This window comes from Lepisosteus oculatus, chromosome 6, assembly GCF_040954835.1.
Source record: "Lepisosteus oculatus isolate fLepOcu1 chromosome 6, fLepOcu1.hap2, whole genome shotgun sequence".
Taxonomy (NCBI): Eukaryota; Metazoa; Chordata; class Actinopteri; order Semionotiformes; family Lepisosteidae; genus Lepisosteus; species Lepisosteus oculatus.
This window is the reverse complement of record NC_090701.1, coordinates 48,154,848-48,179,687: the sequence shown is the minus strand read 5'-3', so window position 1 is coordinate 48,179,687 and position 24,840 is coordinate 48,154,848. Positions and strand designations below refer to the sequence as shown.

General features: G+C 35.7%; 1 protein-coding gene across 1 annotated transcript in view; it reads left to right on the top strand.

Annotated features, from left to right (window-relative positions):
- Nucleotides 1-10,763: 10,763 nt before the first annotated feature.
- The window catches only part of st18 (ST18 C2H2C-type zinc finger transcription factor), a 135,051-nt gene continuing 120,974 nt past the window's right edge, over nt 10,764-24,840 (top strand). The window contains exons 1-2 of the mRNA XM_015353792.2: nt 10,764-10,870; nt 14,668-14,780. Of these exons, the coding sequence (XP_015209278.1) occupies nt 14,673-14,780 (108 nt within the window). The 5' untranslated portion in view covers nt 10,764-10,870; nt 14,668-14,672. The remainder of the gene's footprint in view (nt 10,871-14,667; nt 14,781-24,840) is intronic.

Genomic DNA, 24,840 nt, shown 5'->3' with positions numbered 1-24,840 from the left:
GTTGTTTTAAGATATGAACGGCGTGAAAGTGAGCGAGAGGAGTCTTCCTACACTTCCTTATTCTGCCCTGTGTAGGTCTGAACTAAGATGTGAAAAACAGACTATTGACTATCCCAAATCAGGTGTGTTTAACAAAAAAAGGCAATTCGAATGTTTTTAAAAAAAATCTGTATGTACATGTACAGTACTAAGGCTCCACTGCTGAAATGTTGTGTTTCCTTTCTTCTCTTTTCAGCATGGAATAAACCTTTACTTGTTCCTTTGCAGCAAAAGCATGCAAACGCAGCTACGCACCTGAACTACAGTACCTACAGTATGTACTAAGTGCAATATACACCAGAAATATAATTTAAATTTAAAGAAACACAAATGCAAATGCTTAAACCAATATATCAAGGGCCTCCAACTCCTTAGGTTCCTCCTACAGAAATGTCCTTCTCCAAATTTTAATCCAACTAGTATCAGGGTGTGAGAGTGCTTCTTAAATTCCTAAATGAGAACTATTTTATTAAATTTTAATTCAAAGTAATGTGTTGTATGGGGAAGCAATTGTTAATATCTGTACTTTTTCAAGAATCACTTCAGGATTATATGATTGACAGTTATACTCTAAATTATTTTTACTGAAACTATTACAGTATTTATTATTTCTCTATTGGAAAAGAAAAGGGATCCCTTCTTTGTGTAGATAATAGCCTAAAGAGTCAATGCAAATCAAACTACAAATGTAAAACTAGATATGAAAATTATGCAATCTCAGTATGTGAATAAATTAATATGGCCTTAATGTTCCCCTTTCAATAATCCCATTTAATGTTTTCAAAAAGACTATTGTTTTAAACTAAAAATAATCAAATGGGCGGGTTTTTTTAAAATACAGTTGATATTGTTGTTTCTATATAGTTTTACACAGTATAATGAAATTTTAGCATGTTGAAACAAATTTGCTTACAGCAGAATCAACTAAAAATAATTAATCATATCATATGAAATGTTAGAAAAAAGAACTATCTAAACCCATTGTACAGCTGCATAAAATCTAAAATCATTAGCATTAAATCATGTCTCTTCCAGGAGACAATGTGAAAGTGTGCAGTAAGGGAATTTGTATTTGATGGTTACAAACAAAGCAGAATGTTATACAGAATCAGATTTCATGTATTTAGAGTTTTAGAAGGTATTTAATATAGTTTCTCAAAAAAGATCAATTGTAATTCCAGGCACTATGCATTCAAGGAAAAGCATTTACTTTGAATAAAAATGAGTTAACAGACAGGAAATATACAGATACTGTACGTTATAATGCTTGGAAATGGCACTGAAATCACAGGGACTGCTATTTTATAGTTTTCTGGTATAGGCAGGAAATTAGTCAAGTCTGTACATGAACTCAATATTGGATTAACAAACGAAGGAGAAAAGTAAATGTAAATGCACTTGACCAAATTCAGGACTGGAAAGACACCTGACACTTCACAGATAACACAGTGCAGACAAGTGCAGAATGCTGCAGGTAGACAAGATGTAAACTACACATCTGAACTGTGAAACTCTGTGTTTGAAAGGGCAACATAAGAAAATGACTTACTGTAGGTGTCTATTCTGGCATGTTGTTTTCATTTTCAAGCCAGCGTGGGAAAGCAATATAAAAAAAACAGAATGTTTGGAAATACTGTATAGTGAAAAGCATTGTAAATAACAATTTTAATTCAAGTGATGTTATTCTAAAGCTGTAAAATGCTCCAGTGTGATGTTATTTTTAATATTGTATACAATTCTGGTGACATACAAGAAAACAATTTTCAGTAATTCAGTTCAGAGAGGGTCATCAAGATACAGTTTATTCCTGGTCTCAAACAAATGCTCAAGGCTAAAAGTATTGAAACTTTTTAGTCTTGAAAATACTGTAGTTGACTGTGAGGAGGCTTGATTACAAGTATTCAAAATCCTTAAAATCATTAACAAAGTCTATCCAATGGACTTCTTCAGAATCTGTACTGTAATATGAACTAGCAAAGCTTTCTAAAGTCCATTTAGAAATGAACCCGGTCACTTCTTTAAAAAGTGTTAAGTGAATACGGAACAAGCTGCCCATCCACATTGTTGAAGCTGATGTTGTGATTTCCTTAATAATAATAATAATAATAATAATAATTGCTTATACTTATATAGCGCTTTCCTGGACATTCCACTCAAAGGGCTTTACAGGTAATGGGGACTCCCCTCCACCAACACCAGTGTGCAGCATCCACCTGGATAATGCGACGGCAGCCATAGTGCACCAGAACGCTCACCACACTATCAGTGGGGAGGAGAGCAGAGTAATGAAGCCAAGTCATAGAGGGGGATTATTAGGAGGCCATGATTGGTAAGGGCCAATGGGAAATTTGGTCAGGACGCCGGGGTTACACCCCTACTCTTTTCGAGAAACACCCTGGGATTTTTAATGACCACAGAGAGTCAGGACCTCGGTTTTATATCTCATCTGAAGGACAGGGCCTGTTTACAGTGTCCCCGTCACTATACTGGGGCATTAGGACCCACATGGACCGCAGGGTGAGCGCCCCCTGCTGGCCCCACTAACACCTCTTCCAGCAGCAACCTTAGCTTTCCCAGGAGGTCTCCCATCCAGGTACTTACCAGGCTCACACCTGCTGAGCTTCAGTAGGCTGCCATTTGTGAGTTGCAGGGTGATATGGCTGCTACTTCCTTCATGAAACTTCATGTTTAGTCCTTGGATCAATTACTGTAGCTACTGAAAGAAAAACAACCAAACTAGATGGACTGAGAGACTTCCTTTTGTTTGTAACATTTCTTATGTTACAAACCGAATATTGTTCCTGACACACTTTACATATCACCTATATTGCCAAACAGCTGTTTCTGATCAGGCTGTTTTGCACGTGAGTTGTAGCTGTTTTGTGTAAATAAAACCAGAGTTGAACAGCAGTACTAAAGGAGTAGAAGCAACTGTAATGAGACACATAAATATTTGTATTGCAAATTCATTCTTTTTTTTTCTAAATTATAAATTAGCAATCAATTATTGCAAATATCATATGATGATACAGGATTCAAAGCTGCTTGGTTCATTCTTCCTGTACTTTCAATGTAATTTCTAAATATGTGTATTATTTATCACAGATATATGTCACTTATAATGTGTAGTCTATATTTCAGCATCAGTGATATATAATACACATATTCAGATTAGGCTGTTTAGTTTCCAAACATGCCACGATTAAATATAGTTCAGGTGGGTAGCTGTGTTAGCATGTGTAGGCTGCAAAGGAACAAGTAATAGGTTTATTCCATGCTGAAAAGAGAAGAAAGGAAACACAATGTTTCGGCTGTGGAGCCTTCTTCAGGTGTGTGGTGTATTAGGTGTATCAGGTGTACAAATTACAACATTAATATCAGATGAGAAAGACAGATACATTTCATGCGAATCCTTAGATGCTAGCATCTTAAGTATATCACCATTGCTTTTCAAAAAGAGAATTTAATATATACTGTAGATAATATATAATTGATATTGAGTTGATTAGATATCTTATTAATAATGACAATACACACACGAAACTACACACAAGATAAACATACACCATACAAGTTACAATATTTACAAATTACTGCCAAGAAAAATCTCACACTGCTACCAAGTATTCAGCTCTTGCACACTGCCTATATAGGCCAAAATGGGAGATAAAGCTGCCTTCTAAACCAAACAAAATATGACCTACAGTTAAATCTCTGTAAACCTGGATGTAACAAAATGAATGGGAACCTATCTCCCTATTTTAAAAACTGCTCCCAAAAACCAGGAGTGGCTGTTTTTAATCAATGGATTCTTTACACAGGAAATTAGTGTTCCTAACAACAGAATAGCAAGCTCTCTTAAAAAGATTCAAATGCTTAACTCCAGTCTGATCTTTCTAGAAAATCTGGACAAGGAGTTCCTGTCCTTCTTTCCCTGACAGTCCTCCTGTCTCCTTCTCTTGTCTTTTTTTCCCCCTTTTTTACCTGCCTGTTTTATACTATCTTCCTGGACTGTAATCATTACCCATAACGTAATGAAATAAGTTAAATTACGACTGCTTTGATCACCAAATCTCATCTCCGGCCTCTGCATCTCAGCAAACACCCCTTTGCTTTGAAGTAGTAAATGTTGACACAGGCCAGGTGTTACCCATTGTATCCAGATGCTGAAAGACAACTTCATAACGACAGATTAACAACGATTCCAAAAAGGTTTCAAAAATACTCATTTTCTGAGTGAACAATTTGCTACAGACTCCAGAATAAGAGCTCTGTCCTAATTTTGTGCATGTGGGCATATATATAAAAAATATCTGAGAAAGCATTCTCACAAAGATAATAACTCCTGATAAATAGAAGATGTAGGGTCACCTACAGTACAATGCAGATACCTGTTTTTAAATACATTGATGTAAATGTGATTAAGAAATTAAATCTGAAAATCCCAAAATGTATGTTTTGGGTCTATTTTCAATGCATATCAAGTTGCATATGGAATGGTAAAACATCTGAGTTGAATAGCACCAGACTTGATGAATCCTGAGAAACTGAAAAATGTTGGTAACTATCCCTTTGTACAGAGAAAAAGAGAACATTTGAAAATATATTTTAAGAAAATTGAATAACCCTGCAGAAACTACTTCACAAAAAAAAAACATGAGTGTGCTGCCTTGATATGTGCATCCTGTGTAAAAAATATTTTATTATTCTTTTTTTTTTGGCTGGATGTTTTTTGATGGGTTGAAACCGAATGCAATGGTTTATGTGATGTTATGTAAGTACTATTCAGTATTTGAACAGGAAATACGTGTAAATTAATGGGAAGTCCCCATTAAGATGTGTGAGAAAGACACATACTGACACCAACTGGCTTGAGATGGCAGTGTAGAGCATAGTTTAGAGCTTTTAGCCTCGTATCCAGAAGGTTTGGGGTTTAAATTCCAGGTTGGCTCCAACAATCCTAGCTGTTTAATTTGACACTAACATTTATATTTCTAATGTAGTTAATTGTGTCCTCTGTGAGTTGCTTTCCATAAAAGCACCAGCAATGCCTTGTTCTTTTTATTTTCTTTACATGAAAGCTCACAATTCCTTTATTGAATAATAAATAAACTCCTTGCTCTACTCCTTGAAGACTACAAGCCCACCATTTTCTGTGCTTCTTTTAATCATCAGCAGATTCATACCTGTGAAGCAGAGTTACATTGGCCCAGCTAAGACTTAGTTAGACATACTAAAGCTGTCGATTACTTAAGTTAGGGATGAAAATCATGTATGATTCTCAGAAGCCTTTCAATTAGCAACAGTTTAAAGACCCCCAAAAAAGGTGATTAGGATTCTTAACCATATGATCAGTTGAATTATGTAATGAAGATTAGAGATAGAGCAAAAAAAGGAACCTACAGCATAGCTTAGCATAGGACTGAAGTTGCCCTCCGTTGATTTGAAGAGACATACAGTACACTGTATAGCCGCCTGCACTGGGGCTTCAGAAGATCGAAGCTGGTGACCCTTAATTAAACAATCTTATGAAAAAAAATATTTGATAAAAGCAAAATCTAGTAAGCAGTAAGTAAAATGTTGCTTCATGAAAGCATGCAGGTTTCATTATGAATAAAATAACTTTTTGGAAGTCTCAGTAAGTCAGCAGTATTAATTACTCATAAGGTAAAAAAGTTAGTTGTTAATTGTTTCATTTTTTACTAATTTTATTTTTTAAATCAGGCAAAAATTAAATGTCAACTTTGATCTCTTAAATAGCACTGATCTCTAAGATCTCTGATCTCTTAGAATTTGTCTTCACTCCAGTGAGGCATGCCAGGCAGATTTAAGACACAACAATAAAACATTTCACGAGGAATGACGGCAGCCGAAAGCTTGGGAGAAGTTAGAATCGTTTATTGTGATGTGGAGATTTGGCGTAACCCGCTTGGCTGAGGGCCGACCTCCCGGCAGTTGGACGGGGAGGATAGGACCCCCATGAGACCAATTGGGCAGCTGCAAAGGTGGAGAGGGGGTGGAGGAGGGATGCAGAAAACGAACGAGGAAGAGGAGAGGGTGACGTTTGATATATATGGAGACCAGTTGCTTTACATCAGAATTAGCGGGAATTGCGGCGGCTGTGTCGAATGAGCTCGGCTGCTTTCATTCCTCCCGAACTTTCATTAAAATCTCCATTAAATGGGTTGTATTTTAACTGGTTCTGCTTAAACTCTACATAATATGCATGTGTGTAGTTGGTTAAGTGCTTATTTAGAGTAACAAAAATTGTAAAAAGACTAAAAATACTCTAATTTTCATTAGATGTCAGACTGTTTTGGTGATGTTAGCTAATATTGCAGTTCTGGCACATTTCAGATGGAAACAGACTTTTAAAATGCTTTAATCAGGCCCAGAGAGCGGTAGTGCCGTAGCGTAAGGGGAACTGCACCAACTTCAGTTTCCCATTTCACAGCAGGGAACATAACAGTATTCAGCAAAGCCTCCAATAACATGTGGAGCTAGGGGTATTTGAACAATTTTTGCTTTATGTTCCTCATTTGGCATACATTTGTTGTCACATTTGGTCTTTTTCATGAATTACAGTGTGGCTTGTCCAATCTCTTTTTCGCAGGACAGGCTTGAGAAACAAATTGTGTAACATGACACTTGCTACTGAATTTAACAACTACAACTTAACATATGCTATAGACTGGCTCCCAGTATTGGTGTTTACAGCTCCCCACTGGGTTGCTTTGAGTCAGTCACACCAGGGGATGGGTACAAGCTCGACAATATTTTATATCTATTATGGTGCAAGTATGACTCGTATATCAACACTAGCATATTAAGCACACCATTCTGGAGACTGGGAATATGATCATAGCTCAAAGTGTTATGTTTCATTACGTATCAGGCAGATTGACCAAGGTTTTTGTGGATGTGGGCTAACATATACCTCTTTGTACTGTAGTATCGTGAACAAGGAAAGCATATTGATTCTTTTATGTTTTTATTTTATCTGTTAACGTATGTTATTGTGGGTTTCAGTCTCCAAATTACACTATAAGGTCACAGGAGATGAATGAGAAATAGGATTTAGGGCATATTTTTTCAGCAACAGTCCTGGGGCTTATCAAGCAGTCCAGGCTTTTTATCTGAATATAATTTTCTTTAAGTTTGCACACCTATAATGTGTATACAACTTTCCTCATCAGCTTTGTAATAATGGATTGGGGACTGTTTACCTTTTCCAGGAGCTAAATAGGCACTTTTTTCTTTCGCTATTTCATAAGTTCTTCACCCACTGAATGGAATAATTTTGCAAAAACAGCTCCCCTCATTGATAATTTGATGGATCAATATCAAAATGAAGGTTGTGGTATCACTTTTCATTACAGCAATGGAACGTATTGGAAAGGTTGCCTTTTTAGGAGACCTGATCTAGGACATTGCCATTTTATTTCCAATGTAGGGCAATGCACTCTTAAAGGGGAACTGCAACACTATTTTTACATTTTGGGGTTATAATGAATCGGCAATGATGAAGCATTTTAAACCACAATGAACCTACCAAGCACATAGTAACTTGAAAAACTGACAAAGGAGACACAGTTTCAATGTACACAGAGTGCCATATTGCCATCATTTTCTGCAATTCAGAACGAGGCAGAAAAAACTTATGATGAAGTAAAAGCAGACTTACAACATTGTAAACATGCTTTAGATTATGCAAATTTTGCTACTATATTAATAGCAAATACTTTCATGAAACTAACACATACAAGATGAAATGTTTTAGTTACTTTTAAGTTTTGCAAAAATGAGCAAGCTGTCAACCAACTAAAATACACTCATAATAATTAATGTTTCTCATTCACTTACAGCAACTAGTGAACAAAAAGGGCCCATCATTTCACAAATCATGTAAATTCTCGCTCTTCACTGTAGCCAGACCAGCAATTTCTCGTCTGGCAGTGACAACACAGCGACCTTTCACAAAGGTCACAATTTTACACTTAATTCCAAATTGATCAAATTTTATGACACCATCAATTCAATTATTTTATTGTTTAGATTTAATAATCCGTCTGAGAATATAGGATTGCAGTTCCCCTTTAATGAATATGTTACTGCATGTGTGCCTGGAGTATAGACATACTGTATACACACAGATAATAGGGTTACCAACTATAGTATATTCACTAGATTAGCATGTAAGTGAAGGCTGTGTTCTCTCACCATTATTTTACTCCCTGTATGCCAACAACTGTACCTCCAGTGAACCCTCTGTGAAATGTCTAAAGTTTGCAGATGACCCCACCTTAGTCTTATCAGCAATAGAGACAAGGCCAGGTACAGAAGGGAAGTGGATCAACTGATGACATTGTGCATCATAAAAACCTCAAACCCAACTGTCTTAAACCAGTGAAAATGTTAATTGACTTTCGTAGAAACCCTCCAAACTCCAACCCCCTAGAAAATGGCGTGGCTGTTGTGAGTATGAGTCTTTCAAGATTCTAAGTACAACCATCTGTAACTCCCTCAAAGGGGATGCAAATGTTATCAACATCACAAAGAAAATGCATCAGAGATTGTATTTCCCGCACTAACTGAAAAATCTCAACTTTTCCCAACTCATTCTCATTCAGTTTTATAAAGCCATTATCGAGAGCATTCTGACAGCTTCTATAGCTGTTTGGTTTGTCAACACTTCAGTCGAATCTAGAAGCAAATTGCAAATGTCTGCTGTGCAGAGAGAATCATTGGCTGCCATCTGCCATCTATTGAAGACCTTTATAAGCTCAGACAAGAGATGTGAGCAGAAAAGACTGCCGATGACTCCTCTTATCCAGGACACCATTTGTTTTAAAAATTTGCTGCAGGGAGACATTACTAATCAATTAAAACCAAAACCTCCTGGCATATCAACAGCTTCTTCTTCATGACCGTCACCCAGCTTAACCAAAATACTGAACATGGGATGTTGTGTGTATATAATCATGGACCTGTGCATGTTCTTTATGTAATGTTTATATGTATTGTAACGCAACGGGGGCTCAGGCGGGCGCCCTTGCCGCATCTGGTCGGCCCCTGCACCGTCCGGGGCTCGAACCCGGGACTTCCGCGTCTCTCTGCAGCGACCTAGCCCCGTGAGCTAAAGAGAGATCTCCCTACAGCCCAGTAGCTGTAGTCCTGCTATCACAGGGAAGGCGGTGACGTCACCTGCTCTGGTATGCCGGCTCTTACACACAGTGCTTGTCGGCCGTAAGCGTTACAGTATTATTGAATCATTCTATGTTTTGCACCAAGATATGAGATCAAATTCCTTGCACATGTAACGTACTTGGCAAATATAGTGATTCCGATTCACAATTGTTCTAAGCAGACCTTTCTAGTTTGCAACAGTATTTGTATGATTTGTAGTCAAAACATGTTTAAACCTCAAGGTTTGAGCTATTGTATTTAGAAATTTACCAAGCAAAGGTTGTGGTCATATTTTTCACCTGCACACGAAAGCACACATGACTAACATTTGGTAGTTAATGATATTTGAAATTGAGCTGTAAGTCTAAGTTAGGTTTGTTTATTCTCATGAGAAAAGGAATTCACTTAAAATACTGTAGCACCTTGAGAAGATTTCCTAAAACGGACAATGGGGATTCTTCAAAAACCTAATCAAATATCACATTATAATGTATGTCAAGGGTTTTTGTATATGACAATACTCAATCTTTCAGAAAATGTACATTGTAGATGGCCTGAAAACCTTCTGTGTTTGGAATATGATTTCAGGGGATTCTACTCTAAATTTTAGAGTAAGGAGCACATAAAATTAACAAAACACCAATAGAAATTGCCAAGTATAGTAAATTACCACAGAATATACTGAATGTGTATAACCTATTGTACAAAACCAAACACAGCATACATGCAAATACCCATTTAATCTTGCAGCAATGCAAATTTCCACAATGCAAATTCTTCTGGGAGTTAGAGTGCTGTTGTACTGAAGACCTTTTTTGTGATCTTTTAACTTTGAATGTCTAAACCAATTTCTAAAATCCTGAAATGAAGAAATTCAGTTTGAAATAGTTAATTTTGCAAACTTGCAGCCACTACTTTCAAATATATAGGTGCATTTACAATATCTTTCCAGGTGGTAGTCAGTAAACTGCACCAATTCTATTCTGAAATACAAAGAAAAAATGTTTTTATAAAAAGTGAATTAAATGTCCAATTTCCACCTGCCAAAATGCATTTGACACTAATGCAATTTCATCAACAAAAAAAGATTTCAGTTGTAATACAGTTAAACATAGTCCACTAGTTATATTATTAAAATGTTTTAATAACCACACTAGAATGTAAATATAGACATTTGATATTATGTTCACAAAAGTAACTTATATGTTCACTTGTACACTTATTATGCTCTTTGATTTTATTGTAGATGTTCTAATAGAATTAATAGCAAACGCTTTTATACTGAATACGTATCAATTTTGCTCTTTTGAAGAACTGATTCAACGTTGTACTTAGAAGCATTAATTTAAACAAATGACTTGCAATTACTTATTTTGTTCAATGCAAGTACCTGTACATAGGAGATTATGGTTAGACAAAAAACCTCACTGTTTGTTTTGAAAACAGGGACGTATTTCAGCAAGGCTCGTAGTCAAAACAGCAAACTGAAAGTGGAGTAGCTGAGTTTGGAAAGTTTAGGTCACGTGGTCGTGAAAAGTTTTGTTAACTTTTCGATAAACACTGTATTTTATAGCTGATGGAACCGATTTCTCTTCCGTAAAAGAAGCCACACCCTCTGAACACCAAATTCTTCAACGTAAGACAAGTAAGATCCTTTCTATGTGAATTTATTTGGCTAATTTAATGTAATTCTCATATTTCGGTGAGAAGAGATGATCAATTGGGGATTAACCTGCTGTGTTAGACAATAGCAAAGCTAGAACAGACAGCCTCTAAGAAACCAAGTGACAGTACTCATCAAACCAAGGTTTTTGTTTTAAATAACTATTTTGATCTATTTGCTGTTAACGTCTTATTTAAACTGGGGTTGAGGAATGCTTTCTGTTTTACCACTGTTGTGCGCGTTTCCAGTCGTTAAAGCCTAATAGGAGCTAAAGCCTAATGTTTTTTTTTATATTCGCACCTGAAATAATGCCTTTCTTCCTCTTTCTCCGTTTTAATATATACAGTACAAGATATTCACATCTGTGTTTATAATATAGTTTTCTGACACAATTCCGGTTCTATTGCCTTACATATCCGTAACAGAAATGTTTCAAGTCAGCCCGAATATCAACCGTTTTCATTAAACTCATGTTCCTAATGTATGACAGAAAATCTGTGGTACTCTACGGGTGGCGGCGACAACGGAACAAATACTTAAAAATAAAACAGTGAATCGTTTGCTATGGGAGTTACGAATTTCATATACTCAGTGTATGTAAAAATACTTTTTTTAAATTTAGATTAGGCTGTTGTTTATTCAGCAGCAGTATTCTGTATTACCCAGTTTAATGCGTAAGCCTGGCAAATTTTTATGGAGCAATATTTTAAGCAGATCGTAGATACAGTACGTGTTTCGGTAAAGGTCAAATGATCTTTGGTTCATTTGGCTATCGTCTTAACATGGGCAAAAAAACTTTTACAATGACTTTTTAGTTGAAATGGAAATGAAAAACGAAACAAAAAATAAAGATGCATTGTTTCACATCACATTTACGTGAGATCGGGAAAAAGCAGAATTTGGAAAACAGAAGTATAATGTCAAGTCAATCGTTTTTCCACACGGTTAAAAAAAGTACAATGAGTAACTCCAGCAATGTATATATATATAAAAGATTTTAGTTGTTTGCATTTTACCAGCGATTAATTAGGAACCTACGGTCCTCTCACAACGTAATCCACTAATATTCAGAAAATGATCACATGTACTGTAGGTGATGAGGTAAGAAATGCAGTGCTGCTTATAAGAAGATATGAACGTAGACTATCAACTCGTCATTTTCCCTTTCGCTTGGTAGCATGAAACGTTTCGTTTTTCTCCAGTACGTGTTCTGAAAGTGAATGCTAGGAAGCTTTACTGTTGAAAAGCTTCGCTGTTGTTTATCCTTCAGTCGCCAAGTTCGCTTACTTTTATTTTCAACGTTTTCATTATAGTAAAAACAAACGGTGTATAACTGAATTGTATATTAGGTCATACAAAGGCAAAATATACCCCTAAACCTGTTATGCATTCCCCAATGTAATAATGTAAATAAAAGTTAAAAAAAAACTATTTGGAAATACTTATCTGAAACACTAAATATTTGGGGAGTGTAATATAAACAGGTAGGTGGTAGGACAAGAAATAACACAAACAGCAGGTGGGTCCATTTGTCTTGTTTTGCAGTTCCCTTGATTTCAGTTGTTTTCCAAAGTGGTAGAAGTATGAATTGCTATGTAGGTTTGCTTTGGGATACGACTATTGCATTTTGTGTTTTTGGCCTTTTACCTTTCTGTGTTGAATAGTATTTGACTATATAAACAAAATCAACCTACAGAAAAGGAGTGGCTGCTGCTTAGCCTGTATGTTTATTGTTAAATTTGTTGCTACAGGACAGGATGGAATCCCTTTATTACAGTCTTTGCCCTGCCACTCCCCATCCCAAGTACCAGCCATGTCATGGAATGACACCCCTGGTTCATACAGTTTATGTGTGATGATCATGTGCAGAAACCAACACAATTTCACTCTGTGTTGCACCCACACCTTGCTCCATTCTTCCAGCTTCTACTATGGTCACTACAGTTTTCTTTTCCATACAGTGCATAAAAAGAAGACACATTCATTCTTTGTTGCTTCTTCAAACCTATACTTTTAATGCTACCAATATGATATTATACTTTAAGTGCACCTCTTATCACTACTTTCTTTTCTTGGATGCTATCCCATCTTGTAGAATTTATTGAACTCTTAGTAAAATCTGTATCTTACTGTGTGTCTTTAGAAACTCTTATGACAGTTAAGATCTAAAATGCATTGAGTTTATACGTGTATCTACAGTGCTGTGAAAAAGTATGAATAGGTGTGTGTTTTTCAACATATTTGCATGTATGGATATTTGATCTTCATTTCATCAATATGTATAGATAAAGTTGGTCTAATTTAACAAATAACAATGACAAATATTCTTTGCAATCATTTATTCAACACAAAAAAGTCAGAAATGCAATTGTGTGTTGTGGAAAAAATAAGTACACCCCCTGGCTTCAATAGCTGGTGTTGTCCCCTTTGGCAGAAATCACTTCTTGTAATTGTCTATCAGTCTCCTACATCGACTTGGAGAAATGTTTGCCCTCTCCTCCTTACAGAACTCCTTCAACTGTATGATGTTTGAGGGCTTTCTTGCATGTACTGCCCCCCCACAGCATTTCTATGGGGTTAAGATCTGGGCTTTGACTTGGCCATTCCCTCCATTTCTTCTTTTTGAGCCATTCTTTTGTGGATTTGCTTGAGTGTTTTGGGTCATTGTCTTGTTGCAAGGTCCACTTACGGTTCAGCTTCAGCTTTTTGACAGATGGCCTCACATTCTCCTCAAGTACTCTCTGGTGCAATGTGGAATTCATGGTTGACTCTATGATGGCATGCTGGCCAGGCCCTTAGGCAGAAAAGCAGCCCCACAGCATAATGCTTCCACCACCATGCTTTACAGTAGGTATGAGGCTGTTTTGGTCAAAGGCAGTTTGACCAAAACTCAATCAGGGTATTAGCTTTGATAGTTGGGCTACTTATTCCAGACACCCACAATGCTTTTGTCTAAAAAGTCTTTCTATCCTAATTTTTCCGTGCACTTTTCACTAATGTCTTCTGATTTGTGTTTTAATTGTTTATTTTAAAGACCTTCATTACTTTGACATCAGTCAATGTTTTTAAGGAGTTTGAAAACTTGAATCCGATTCCTTTATACTCCTCTCTGCTCAAGACTTAAATGGCTCCTTCAGTCTGTCATGTGCTCTTCTCTGGACAGATTTCAGAGCAGAAATATCACTTTTGGTGGTCTTTTGGGCTCTCAGATGCTCTTTTATGCTGGAATGTTCTGTTAATTCTTCTTTGGACTGTTTTCTGAGCACAACTATCTTTTTGTAAGTTTTTAACCAAAAATGAGATAAAAGCTCTAAATTATGTCCTACTAGTCCATTATAACTTTTACACTTTTTGCTTAATAGTCTGACATTAGATATTCCTTTTATTGCTTCCCCACAGTGTCTAGAAAATTAAAATCTCATGTCAACATAAATGTCTAAGTCTTTGTGACAGCATAAAAAGTAAAATAAAATGTCTTTTTTCATAAGTAGCAGCTGCGAGAGATCCTTTGAGCAATTAGACTAGACGAATGGCCTCTTCTGTAACCATTCATATTTATACTGTTTTTTTTCCCTCTCAATTACAGAACATGTAAACAAAGCAGCAGTAGAGTGTGGTTCCATCTTTTCTTACAGCTATGAGTTCTTTTGGTATTTTAGGTAACATCTCTATGATTTACCCTCACATCAGTTGTTCTATGAAATAATTTATTTGTGTATAGTATATGAAAGTAAAATTACTAACTTTCAACATTTCTGACACCATTTTTTTTTGCCCAGCAACCATGGGAAAAGGCAGCATGAAGAGATTCAAAGACAAGTATGGTGTGAAAACCAAGGCACCGATCAAAACTCCAAAATGTAAAACCACTCTTGGGAAGACCAAAAATAAGGTCAGTTAATCTCACATTTGCTGTTTTCCATGAAGCATTGAATCAGATTGAGTCACAAAAAAAACCCACAATTGTCATGCTTGTAACAAAAGCTCTGGAGAATGGATGGCCGCATCACCTTAGACCTTAGACATTTTAAAATTCTTATCGCTATAGTATATGATTGAACAACCTTGTGTTCACTCTCACTATCCTTTTTAATCACTGGGTTTTTATCAATTGTCATTAAAACCTGTGTATATGGATAGAGGTGCTAAATAGGCAATAATACATGGAAATATAACTTCAATTCATGTAAAAGATATCCAAGCATCTTCTTTTCTTGGTACATCTTATCTCTTATTTAAAGATGAAGACATCATCACATTAATTGAAGATACTTTACACACCGAATGAATCGTTTTAAAATAGTCATGGATTCATATATTACAATAACATTTGCCTTAAATTATTAGGGTAACTATTTTACAGTAAAAATCATCTGAAAGTCGTTTAATAACTCTTATTAAATAATGTCATATTAATAAAATAGAAAAGCTTATGTGTTACTGGTGATCATAGACCCTACATATGGGTTTTTTATCTTATACCATTGTGAGGTATAGATGCGGCACAATTGTAAAAAATGAATTAACGAATGACCAAATATAATTAATGAAACCTTTGCATTTCTCATGGTCTAAGAAATATGAGTAGGATATAGGTGGCCTAAAAGACAATGATCAAAGGTGATCGTCTGGGGAATTACTCAGGTTAATCATAATAAGAGTAAACATTAAAAATCCTGAAATACGGGGTAGAAAGACACAGGAGAGTCAGTCAGGGAGACAGGATAGAGAGATTGGAGGAAGGAAACAGAGAAAGAAGAAGCTTGCCAGGTGAGAGGACCTTGGATAAAACAGATTCCAGCTAAATATGAACCTTCAGGAAAGTCAGATTCCATCCATGAGGAATCCCCAGGCTAGAGAAGTTCTCTCCTGGTTAGCGATGCATTTTTTAAAACAGGGAGATTTCCATTGACTTTGGAACATTCAGATTTACAGTAGCTCTAGGTTGTATACTTTTTTTATTTAGGACACAAGGTCATCTCTTTTTCAGCCTGTTCAGACATTATATAAGATTTTTGAGTACTGAGTTAGCAGTCTAGGTTTTTTTTTCTGGGTCATCAGGACATACAGTAGGCCTCTGAGATGCATTGCTTATAAATAACATTATGCTTAATGCTGTATATGTTTAACATTGCGTATCATCTAGTTACTGTTAACATTTTTTTTTATCCTAGTTTACCTCTGATTTATTACTCTTTCACTAGAACATTTGCCAAAGGATAAAGAGGTCAGGTGCCTTAATCTATTATAACATCAGGTATATTCTTGATATATCTTTAATGGTTTGGGGGTTATTATTTATTTCAGTCATTGATTATCCCACTCAAGTTCTCCGTTTTGTTAGCCCTCTATTTATAACAACATCTATGAAATAAAGCTAAATACATAAAATCACATCACACTACAGTAAACTAGTGTGATGCCTCATTGATAATCATGAAACTAAGAATTGTGTGATGAGACGACTTTAACATGAGCTTTCATATCATAATCTTCATTTTTCCCATCATGTACTTCACATCTACTTTTTGTGAATTTATATTCTGTGAAAATGTTGTTAGAAAAGCAGAATAAAAAATCAAACATTATTTAGTTCAGGTGGTTAGCTGCGTCAGCATGCACATGCAGCAAAGGAACAAGTAATAGATTTATTACTTTACTACTACTTTATTACTACTGAAAAGAGAAGAAGGAAAACACAACTGTTTCGACTATGTAGCATTCTCCGTGTCTAAGAAACATAGGGTAACACAACGTTTCGGTTGTGAAGCCTTCTTCACCTGTAAGAAAGATAGGGCATCCCCAGGTATCCCAATTTTACATTACATTTTATATAACAACATGTTAGGGCTGTGAAGATTAAGGATTTCTCCAAGCCCATAGTTTCTCATCTCACCTCTGATGGCCATGATCACACTGATCTCTCCATCTGCATTCACAAAGTAGGGTTTCTTAACTCCTGTAGCAGAAAGACATCAGAAACTAAAATCATCCTGAAACTTGGTTCACACCTTCCCCTTTCTCTCAATGGCAGACTTTTCTTCTAATTCTCTCTATTCATTTGTTTCCCACCTCTCCTTATCTCTCTCGACCTCACACCATTTGATTGGCCACTCCCGCCTCCTCCTCTCTCCTGGCTTTTGTTTTCCCAAGCTATATTATCTTTGCTGACTGCCCTATCTTTCTTATACCCTAAGAAAGCTCCATGGCCGAAATGTTGTGCTTTCTTTCTTCTCTTTTCAGCATGGAATAAACCTATTGCTTGTTCCTTTGCATATTATTTAGCTGCTAAAATTATCAGTGGTGGGCAGAAAGCACCTCTTCTTTTCATAACCAACTTTTAAGACACCTTCACACAAGCTTAACACTTAAGAGATACAGTGCCTTGCGAAAGTATTCGGCCCCCTTGAACTTTTCAACCTTTTGCCACATTTCAGGCTTCAAACATAAAGATATAAATTTTTTATTTTATGTGAAGAATCACCAACAAGTGGGACACAATTGTGAAGTGGAACGAAATCTATTGGATTTTTGAAACTTTTTTAACTAATAAAAAAATGAAAAGTGGGGCGTGCAAAATTATTCGGCCCCCTTGCGTTAATACTTTGTAGAGCCACCTTTTGCTGCGATTACAGCTGCACGTCGCTTGGGGTATGTCTCTATCAGTTTTGCACATCGAGAGACTGAAATTCTTGCCCATTCTTCCTTGCAAAACAGCTTGAGCTCAGTGAGGTTGGATGGAGAGCGTTTGTGAACAGCAGTTTTCAGCTCTTTCCACAGATTCTCGATTGGATTCAGGTCTGGACTTTGACTTGGCCATTCAAACACCTGGATACGTTTATTTGTGAACCATTCCTTTGTAGATTTTGCTGTATGTTTGGGATCATTGTCTTGTTGGAAGATAAATCTCCGTCCCAGTTTCAGGTCTTTTGCAGACTCCAACAGGTTTTCATCCAGAATGGTCCTGTATTTGGCTGCATCCATCTTCCCCTCAATTTTAACCATCTTCCCTGTCCCTGCTGAAGAAAAGCAGGCCCAAACCATGATGCTGCCACCACCATGTTTGACAGTGGGGATGGTGTGTTGAGGGTGATGAACTGTGTTGCTTTTACGCCAAACATATCGTTTTGCATTGTGGCCAAAAAGTTCGATTTTGGTTTCATCTGACCAGAGCACCTTCTTCCACATGTTTGGGGTGTCTCCCAGGTGGCTTGTGGCAAACTTTAGACGAGACTTTTTATGGATATCTTTGAGAAATGGCTTTCTTCTTGCCACTCTTCCATAAAGGCCAGATTTGTGCAGTGTAAGACTGATTGTTGTCCTATGGACAGACTCTCCCACCTCAGCTGTAGTTCTCTGCAGTTCATCCAGAGTGATCATGGGCCTCTTGGCTGCATCTCTGATCAGTCTTCTCCTTGTCTGAGCTGAAAGTTTAGAGGGACGGCCAGGTCTTGGTAGATTTGCAGTGGTCTGATACTCCTTCCATTTCAAGATGATCGCTTGCACAGTGCTCCTTGGGATGTTTGAAGCTTGGGAAATCTTTTCGTATCCAAATCCGGCTTTAAACTTCTCCACAACAGTATTACGGACCTGCCAGGTGTGTTCCTTGGTCTTCATGATGCTCTCTGCGCTTTCAACAGAACCTTGAGACTATCACAGAGCAGGTGCATTTATACAGAGACTTGATTACACACAGGTGGATTCTATTTATCACCATCAGTCATTTAGGACAACATTGGATCATTCAGAGATCCTTGCTGAACTTCTGGAGTGAGTTTGCTGCACTGAAAGTAAAGGGGCCGAATAATTTTGCACGCCCCACTTTTCATTTTTTTATTAGTTAAAAAAGTTTCAAAAATCCAATAGATTTCGTTCCACTTCACAATTGTGTCCCACTTGTTGGTGATTCTTCACATAAAATAAAAAATTTATATCTTTATGTTTGAAGCCTGAAATGTGGCAAAAGGTTGAAAAGTTCAAGGGGGCCGAATACTTTCGCAAGGCACTGTATAAGCTAAATACAGCATAAGAAGCTGTGATGTCATTGTGATGTTTTTTGCTCCTAAAATCATTTTTCAAACCTTAGTAGGTCACGTAAGAACACAAATAAGGCTACAAATGAGGATTCCATTTGGCCCATTTAGCCTGTGTGATAGTAGTTAATTAGTCCAAGGATCTTATCCTGACATTTCTAGAAAGAAGTGAGATTATCAAGGGACGTTTGGCAGAGAGGTTTGTTTCACACTCCTACAATACTTTTGGTCACTTCTTTATGTGCTTTCTGTTCTGTGATATATGATGTGAGTGCACTTAATGAGCAAAAACATTGTCAGTGTGGCACTTATTTCCTATTTCAGATAATTTCAGTCTCAGGAGAGGCAGAACCTATCAGCAAGCAATAGGTGAAAGGAGTGTAAGCCCCTGAGTGGGACCCCGGACCATCACAGGACATATACAGACACAGACATGAACACGTTTAGATAGAATGTCAATAGGAAAGCCAATAAAAGCCAATTAAAAATTTCCCAGAAGCCAGTGAACCTGCCAGTATGTTTTTGGAGTGTGGGAAGAAACTGGAGCACCCATAGGAAACCCACGTGAACAAAGGGAGAACATACAAACTCCACTCAGATCGTGCCCCAGATCAGGAATTGAATCAGGAATGAACTACTGTGCCACAAAGCCATCCTATTTCATAATACAAATAAGGAAACAGTTGCATTAAGTATCATATCAATGTTTTACACACACTGCATTGACTGCCTATGTGAGAGAAATGGGAAATATTTTCTCTTAAGAGTTTTTGTTCATAATGATGATGTCAGCTTCAATCTACTTCCTTCTATTTAAATAGTAATACTGTATTTCCCCTGTGGTTTTCTGCAGTTTACCAATGTGGCTAAAAGATTTCTCATCTTAAATTAGTTACATCTCACCTATCTTTATATCACCTACTGTAATATTGCACATTTATTTTGTGGTTCATTTAGGTAATAAGGAATATTAGGATTTAGTTTATGTTCTTGCAACTTAAATTTGTCAAAGATTCACCCAACAACTAGGCAAAGTACTGTATAAATGATACCATTCAGAAAGTAGAAAGACTATTCTGTATTTCAACATATTATTCTATTATAGTAGTGAATTCATTTAAACCACTGGCGGATTAAGATTTTGGCAAGGGTACAAAAAATTGTGTTCCTAATGGATTTTAAATGAAAGTCCGAAGTAAACAATTAGAGGATATGTTTATAATGCAAGGATTTATGGGGTAATATATCACATAATAGATTTGGGAAATGGGAAACTTAATCCTTAGGGACAGGAAAAGGAACATATGGTGTACTAAAGCACTGCCTTAAAGCAGTTTTTTTTATTGAAGGAGAGTAGTTAACAACTCAGTGTCAGCTCCGTTCAAATGCATTAAAAATGAAAACAAATCAAAAGTCACATGAGTAAACCAACCACTTTTCAGATGTTTTTAATTTATCATTATTAAGCATAACCTGCCATGCCTGCTTGATCCCTGATGCCCATAAATCTTTTAAGATAATGGGGCCAGTAAAACACTATGGTTTTGTAAGAAAATGCTACCGAAGTGGTATTTGTGTAAGTGTGTGTTACAGGTACAGTAGCTTAGTCTGATTTAGAGAACCATGTTTAGCTTGCACAATATATAATTGTCCTGTATACAAAAATATTAATAATTTTATGACTTTTTGTTTCTTTATATATCATTCCCATATGGAATACATCAATTGCTAATCAACCTGTCTTTACTGCTGTGGTCATATCCTCATGAGAGGGCATAGGTAAGTGGTTTGCTCTAGATGGCTTGTCAGAGTCATTCACCATTTGGTCATTGTGAGGTCCACTGTACCTGAATGAGACTTACCTTTGATAAAATAAGTGTATTAAAATAGTGTACCTTTGATCAAAAGATATGTATCTTGCTGACACCAGCACTGAAAGTTTTAGCTGGCACATGACTTCACTGCTATATTTGTGCTGCTGATGTTCCTAAAACACAAAGCCCATCAGACCCTGGCCACTCTATATTTTAAGAACCTTTGATTATGTGTGGGTAACAATCCACAAGTGAGTTTGGTAATGTTTACACTTAAAGAGCTCAAATTGGCATTCCAAATGAGTGCAAAAGATCCTTAAACCTCTTAATTTGGTGAGTTGTCCTGATTAATATAAATTATACAGCCTCTGTCTTTTACCCAAAGATAACACATATGTTTTCTCTTTAAATACTGAATTTATACAGTTTTTCCACCCCTTAGGTAGCCACACTGAAGTGCACACATGATTAACACCTGTGAATCTGTGTTCTAATTGGACAGATGCCATAAATTTAGTTTGTTTTAGTTGTCTTGTGGAACTAAAGCAGAGGTATAAATAATCCAAAAAACACAAAATGGGAGGATGATAACCTGATATTTTGCGTAAAACATTTAAAAACAAAGCATTTATTTATTTTTTCACCACTAGATGGGGCTTCTCTCTTTTCGTTATAGAACTTTCAACTTTTATAAGATTTATAGTATAATTTATAGGTGAAAGCTTTATGCTTTGTAACTAAAATTTATTTTAAAATGTAAATGTATAAACACTGACAGAGGCAGTTTATTGGTGGAAATTACAAAATGGTTTATATTACTGTAATATAAACTGGAGATTTAAACCAATCTTGAGTTAAAACAATGGGCTATGTTTAATATTGTATGAGGTTAATATCGAGGTTACGAGCACAGTCCTCAATCAGGTATTTCAATTCCATTTGATCAAGGTGAATGCATTGCCTAATTAAATAACTTACCAAATAATCACACTATAACAGCACTAGTTATTTTCACATTATGAATTTTATCAGCATTACCATATGATAACATATGATCATAAACCTTATCTTTGTCCTTAGAGAAATCTTGAAAAGGAATGTTATTACTCTGCAAATTATTTCAGTAAATCATCAAAAATATTAGAAAAAGAGAAAGAAAAGCTTTAGGATTTTATTTTGCACAACTGGTATTCTGTTTTATTAATATAAGATGCATTTAATTGTGTATTTTAAAGTTGTGAAAGAATTGTATACATTGTATACAAGAGTTATGATTATAGTGGGTTAAAAAACTGTATATTATGATATGACATTGTTGTCTTTCTTCTTAAAAATGTGCACCCCTTTAAATATCTTATTTACATTTTCCTGAGATCTGGAATTTTTGTGGCTTATTATGAGTACAAATAGTTATATGTGCAATGGTCAGAAAGACTTGAACCATGATTTCAATAATAATTTGCTGAATGTGAAAATAACTTGACATTTCAGCCACATTATTCTCCCTTAAAATAACAATACTTGTTATACATTGTGGTTATTATTTATTAGTATTGCTGTACAGGCAAGCTCACTTTTTAGAAATGTTCAACAAAAATATTTCACACTTAGATATTGGACGAGTAGACATTAGTGCTGATGGAGATCGAGTCTCTTAATATTTACTATGTTTTGTGACAACATGTAAAGCAACACTATTAAAATAAATGCATCCTCATGTTTTTACAACATATCTCAAGATTCTTATAATAAAAGAGCAATGGTAAATGGAAAGATCTTCATCTACTACACAAAAATAGACTCTGAAACAAACCCACCAAGTGCTAGGAACTGCTGATTCCGACATTCTTCACTGGGAATTAAAGGAAATTAACAACCCCAGTAAAGAGCTGGTTTCCCTGTAGTGTAACTGAGAGAGAGTAGACAAAGGGCGTCTTCAGCATCAGGTTGTAGACCAGTATCCTCTCAAGAGCGACCCAAGTAATAGGTGTTGAAACAAACTATAGAATAAATCTTAGCATTATAGGGGAACTGGAGTCGACAGTTACCATTTCAAATTTTGTCAGAGAATTTTAATATTCTCGACCTGTGGTCAAATGGTATACACCAGGCAACCTTCCAACTAGATACAGGGTTATATGAATTTCTCATTAAGTTGGATTTGTTAGTGAAAATACATAAGAAAGGCACTAAATCTAAATCTCAGTCTATGCTTGGGAATTATTGAAAAGCCTTATATTTGTTTTAAATAATGATGACAATGATTATTCTTGTAATTTAAAATTAATTGTTGTCTTGCTGATGTATCGCTTGATAATTTTGAAGTAAAAGCTATTGAAAATAGGCATATGGATTAAAAAGATAAATATTATCATAAGAAATACTAAGAAAAGCTTTGAGGTATAATTTCTAGAGCATACCTAAACTTTTGTTGCAGAAAACAATTCAAGATCAATGATGATAAAGATGTGACATTCAATTTCAGAAGCCAGGGTAATTGATCTTGAGCTTTGTGAAGTTTGTAGCAATTGATGTATTTTGTATTTTTGATAATTTGTTCATGAAAATATGCAGGCACATAGAATAATTTCAATCCTTCTTCTCAGATAGAAAATAGAGTGTATTTTCAATGATGAAGCCATGTAGTTGTTTAGATAGCAAGCACAGAATTTGAAAAAGGTGTGAGAAGAAAAGCATTTATGTGCTTTTGTATGCTTTATTTATACTGTATGCTTTTTGAAATTCAGTTGATTTGAGTCATGACTTTCATTGCACTAAGAGCAGAGTTAATGATGTATCAAACCTTCTTCAAATTGTGTACAAATTTTCCTCTTAGATACATGAGGTACAGTATACATATTTTATTATATTTTATGATTTACTGCTCGTACAATCCTAGTATCTCCTGTTTATTTTTTTAAGGTTGAAACAGATTACAGCATATTCATGACACACACTCTCAGGTCAGTGTAGGATTAGAGCTGTTGTTTTGAAGCAGGACAAAAAGGTAGAAAAATCATTTGTGCATGTAAATCTTAAATTCTGTGAAAAATTAATTTAAATCTTTCCTTATTAACTAGGGCCTCTTTACCTTCTTGTATAGTTTGCCCTGAATGATTTATTTAGGAATCTAGAAATAGCAGTGACCCACACAATATCTGAAGTAGTAAAAGAAGTAAGCATAGTGTAAATGACCATATGATTCTTTGTTTATTCAGTGTGCCACAAATGAACAAATATTTTAAAATGAGAACTTTAATTTTTGCTATGTTGTGGATAAAATCATGTACTTTCATTACAAGCCAGAACAATATTTGCATGGATCAACATTCTAGAATTATAAAAACCAGTCATGAATTGAAAAATTCTGTGAAATATCTTCACTGTACCACTTGAATGACAAAAATATCTGGTTTGTATTGCAGCTGAACTTGTTTAATTTTTAATTTTGATGTTTTGTGTGCCACAGAAGAAAATTAGACCCCCCAAAATGTGCCGGTTACTGCTCAGTCTTACTGTTGTCATAGCTCTTTGTTTCAAGCTCCTGAAATTTCTCAGCAAATCAAAGTCTTGATTAACATACGTACATACGTACAGTATCGCACATCCTACATTTTTGCAGCTGAGTAAAAATGTGGTTTAGACTAATTTCCCTTCTCTTTGTTGTATTTGTTCTCATTTCTTGAAGCTCCTCTACATACTTTTTCAAGTTCTGCATCACGCATCACGCCTTTCTGTTTTACTGCATTCTTCACATGCTGTTTGTTGTTTATTCTGTTGCTAAGCATTATGCTATCCTAATTTTGTCTCTGTAGCATTAGTGATGGATGAAAGGTTATATGACCAAAAAGAGTAAAGAAAAGGCTTTTTTGACCAGAGATTACATTTAGGTTTGATTTAGGGTAAGCTAAATATTCGTTTGCACAATATTGTTACCAAAGTGGGAAATATGTAATAGAGATTAAGTAGAATTTAAATACTAATAACACATAAACTGGTATTTACAACCTGTTATATAAAATTGAAGTGAACTCTGAAGTCTGACTCATTACACCATACTTCTCCTCTAAATTCCTGACATACGCGTAGAGCTCTTTAATATACT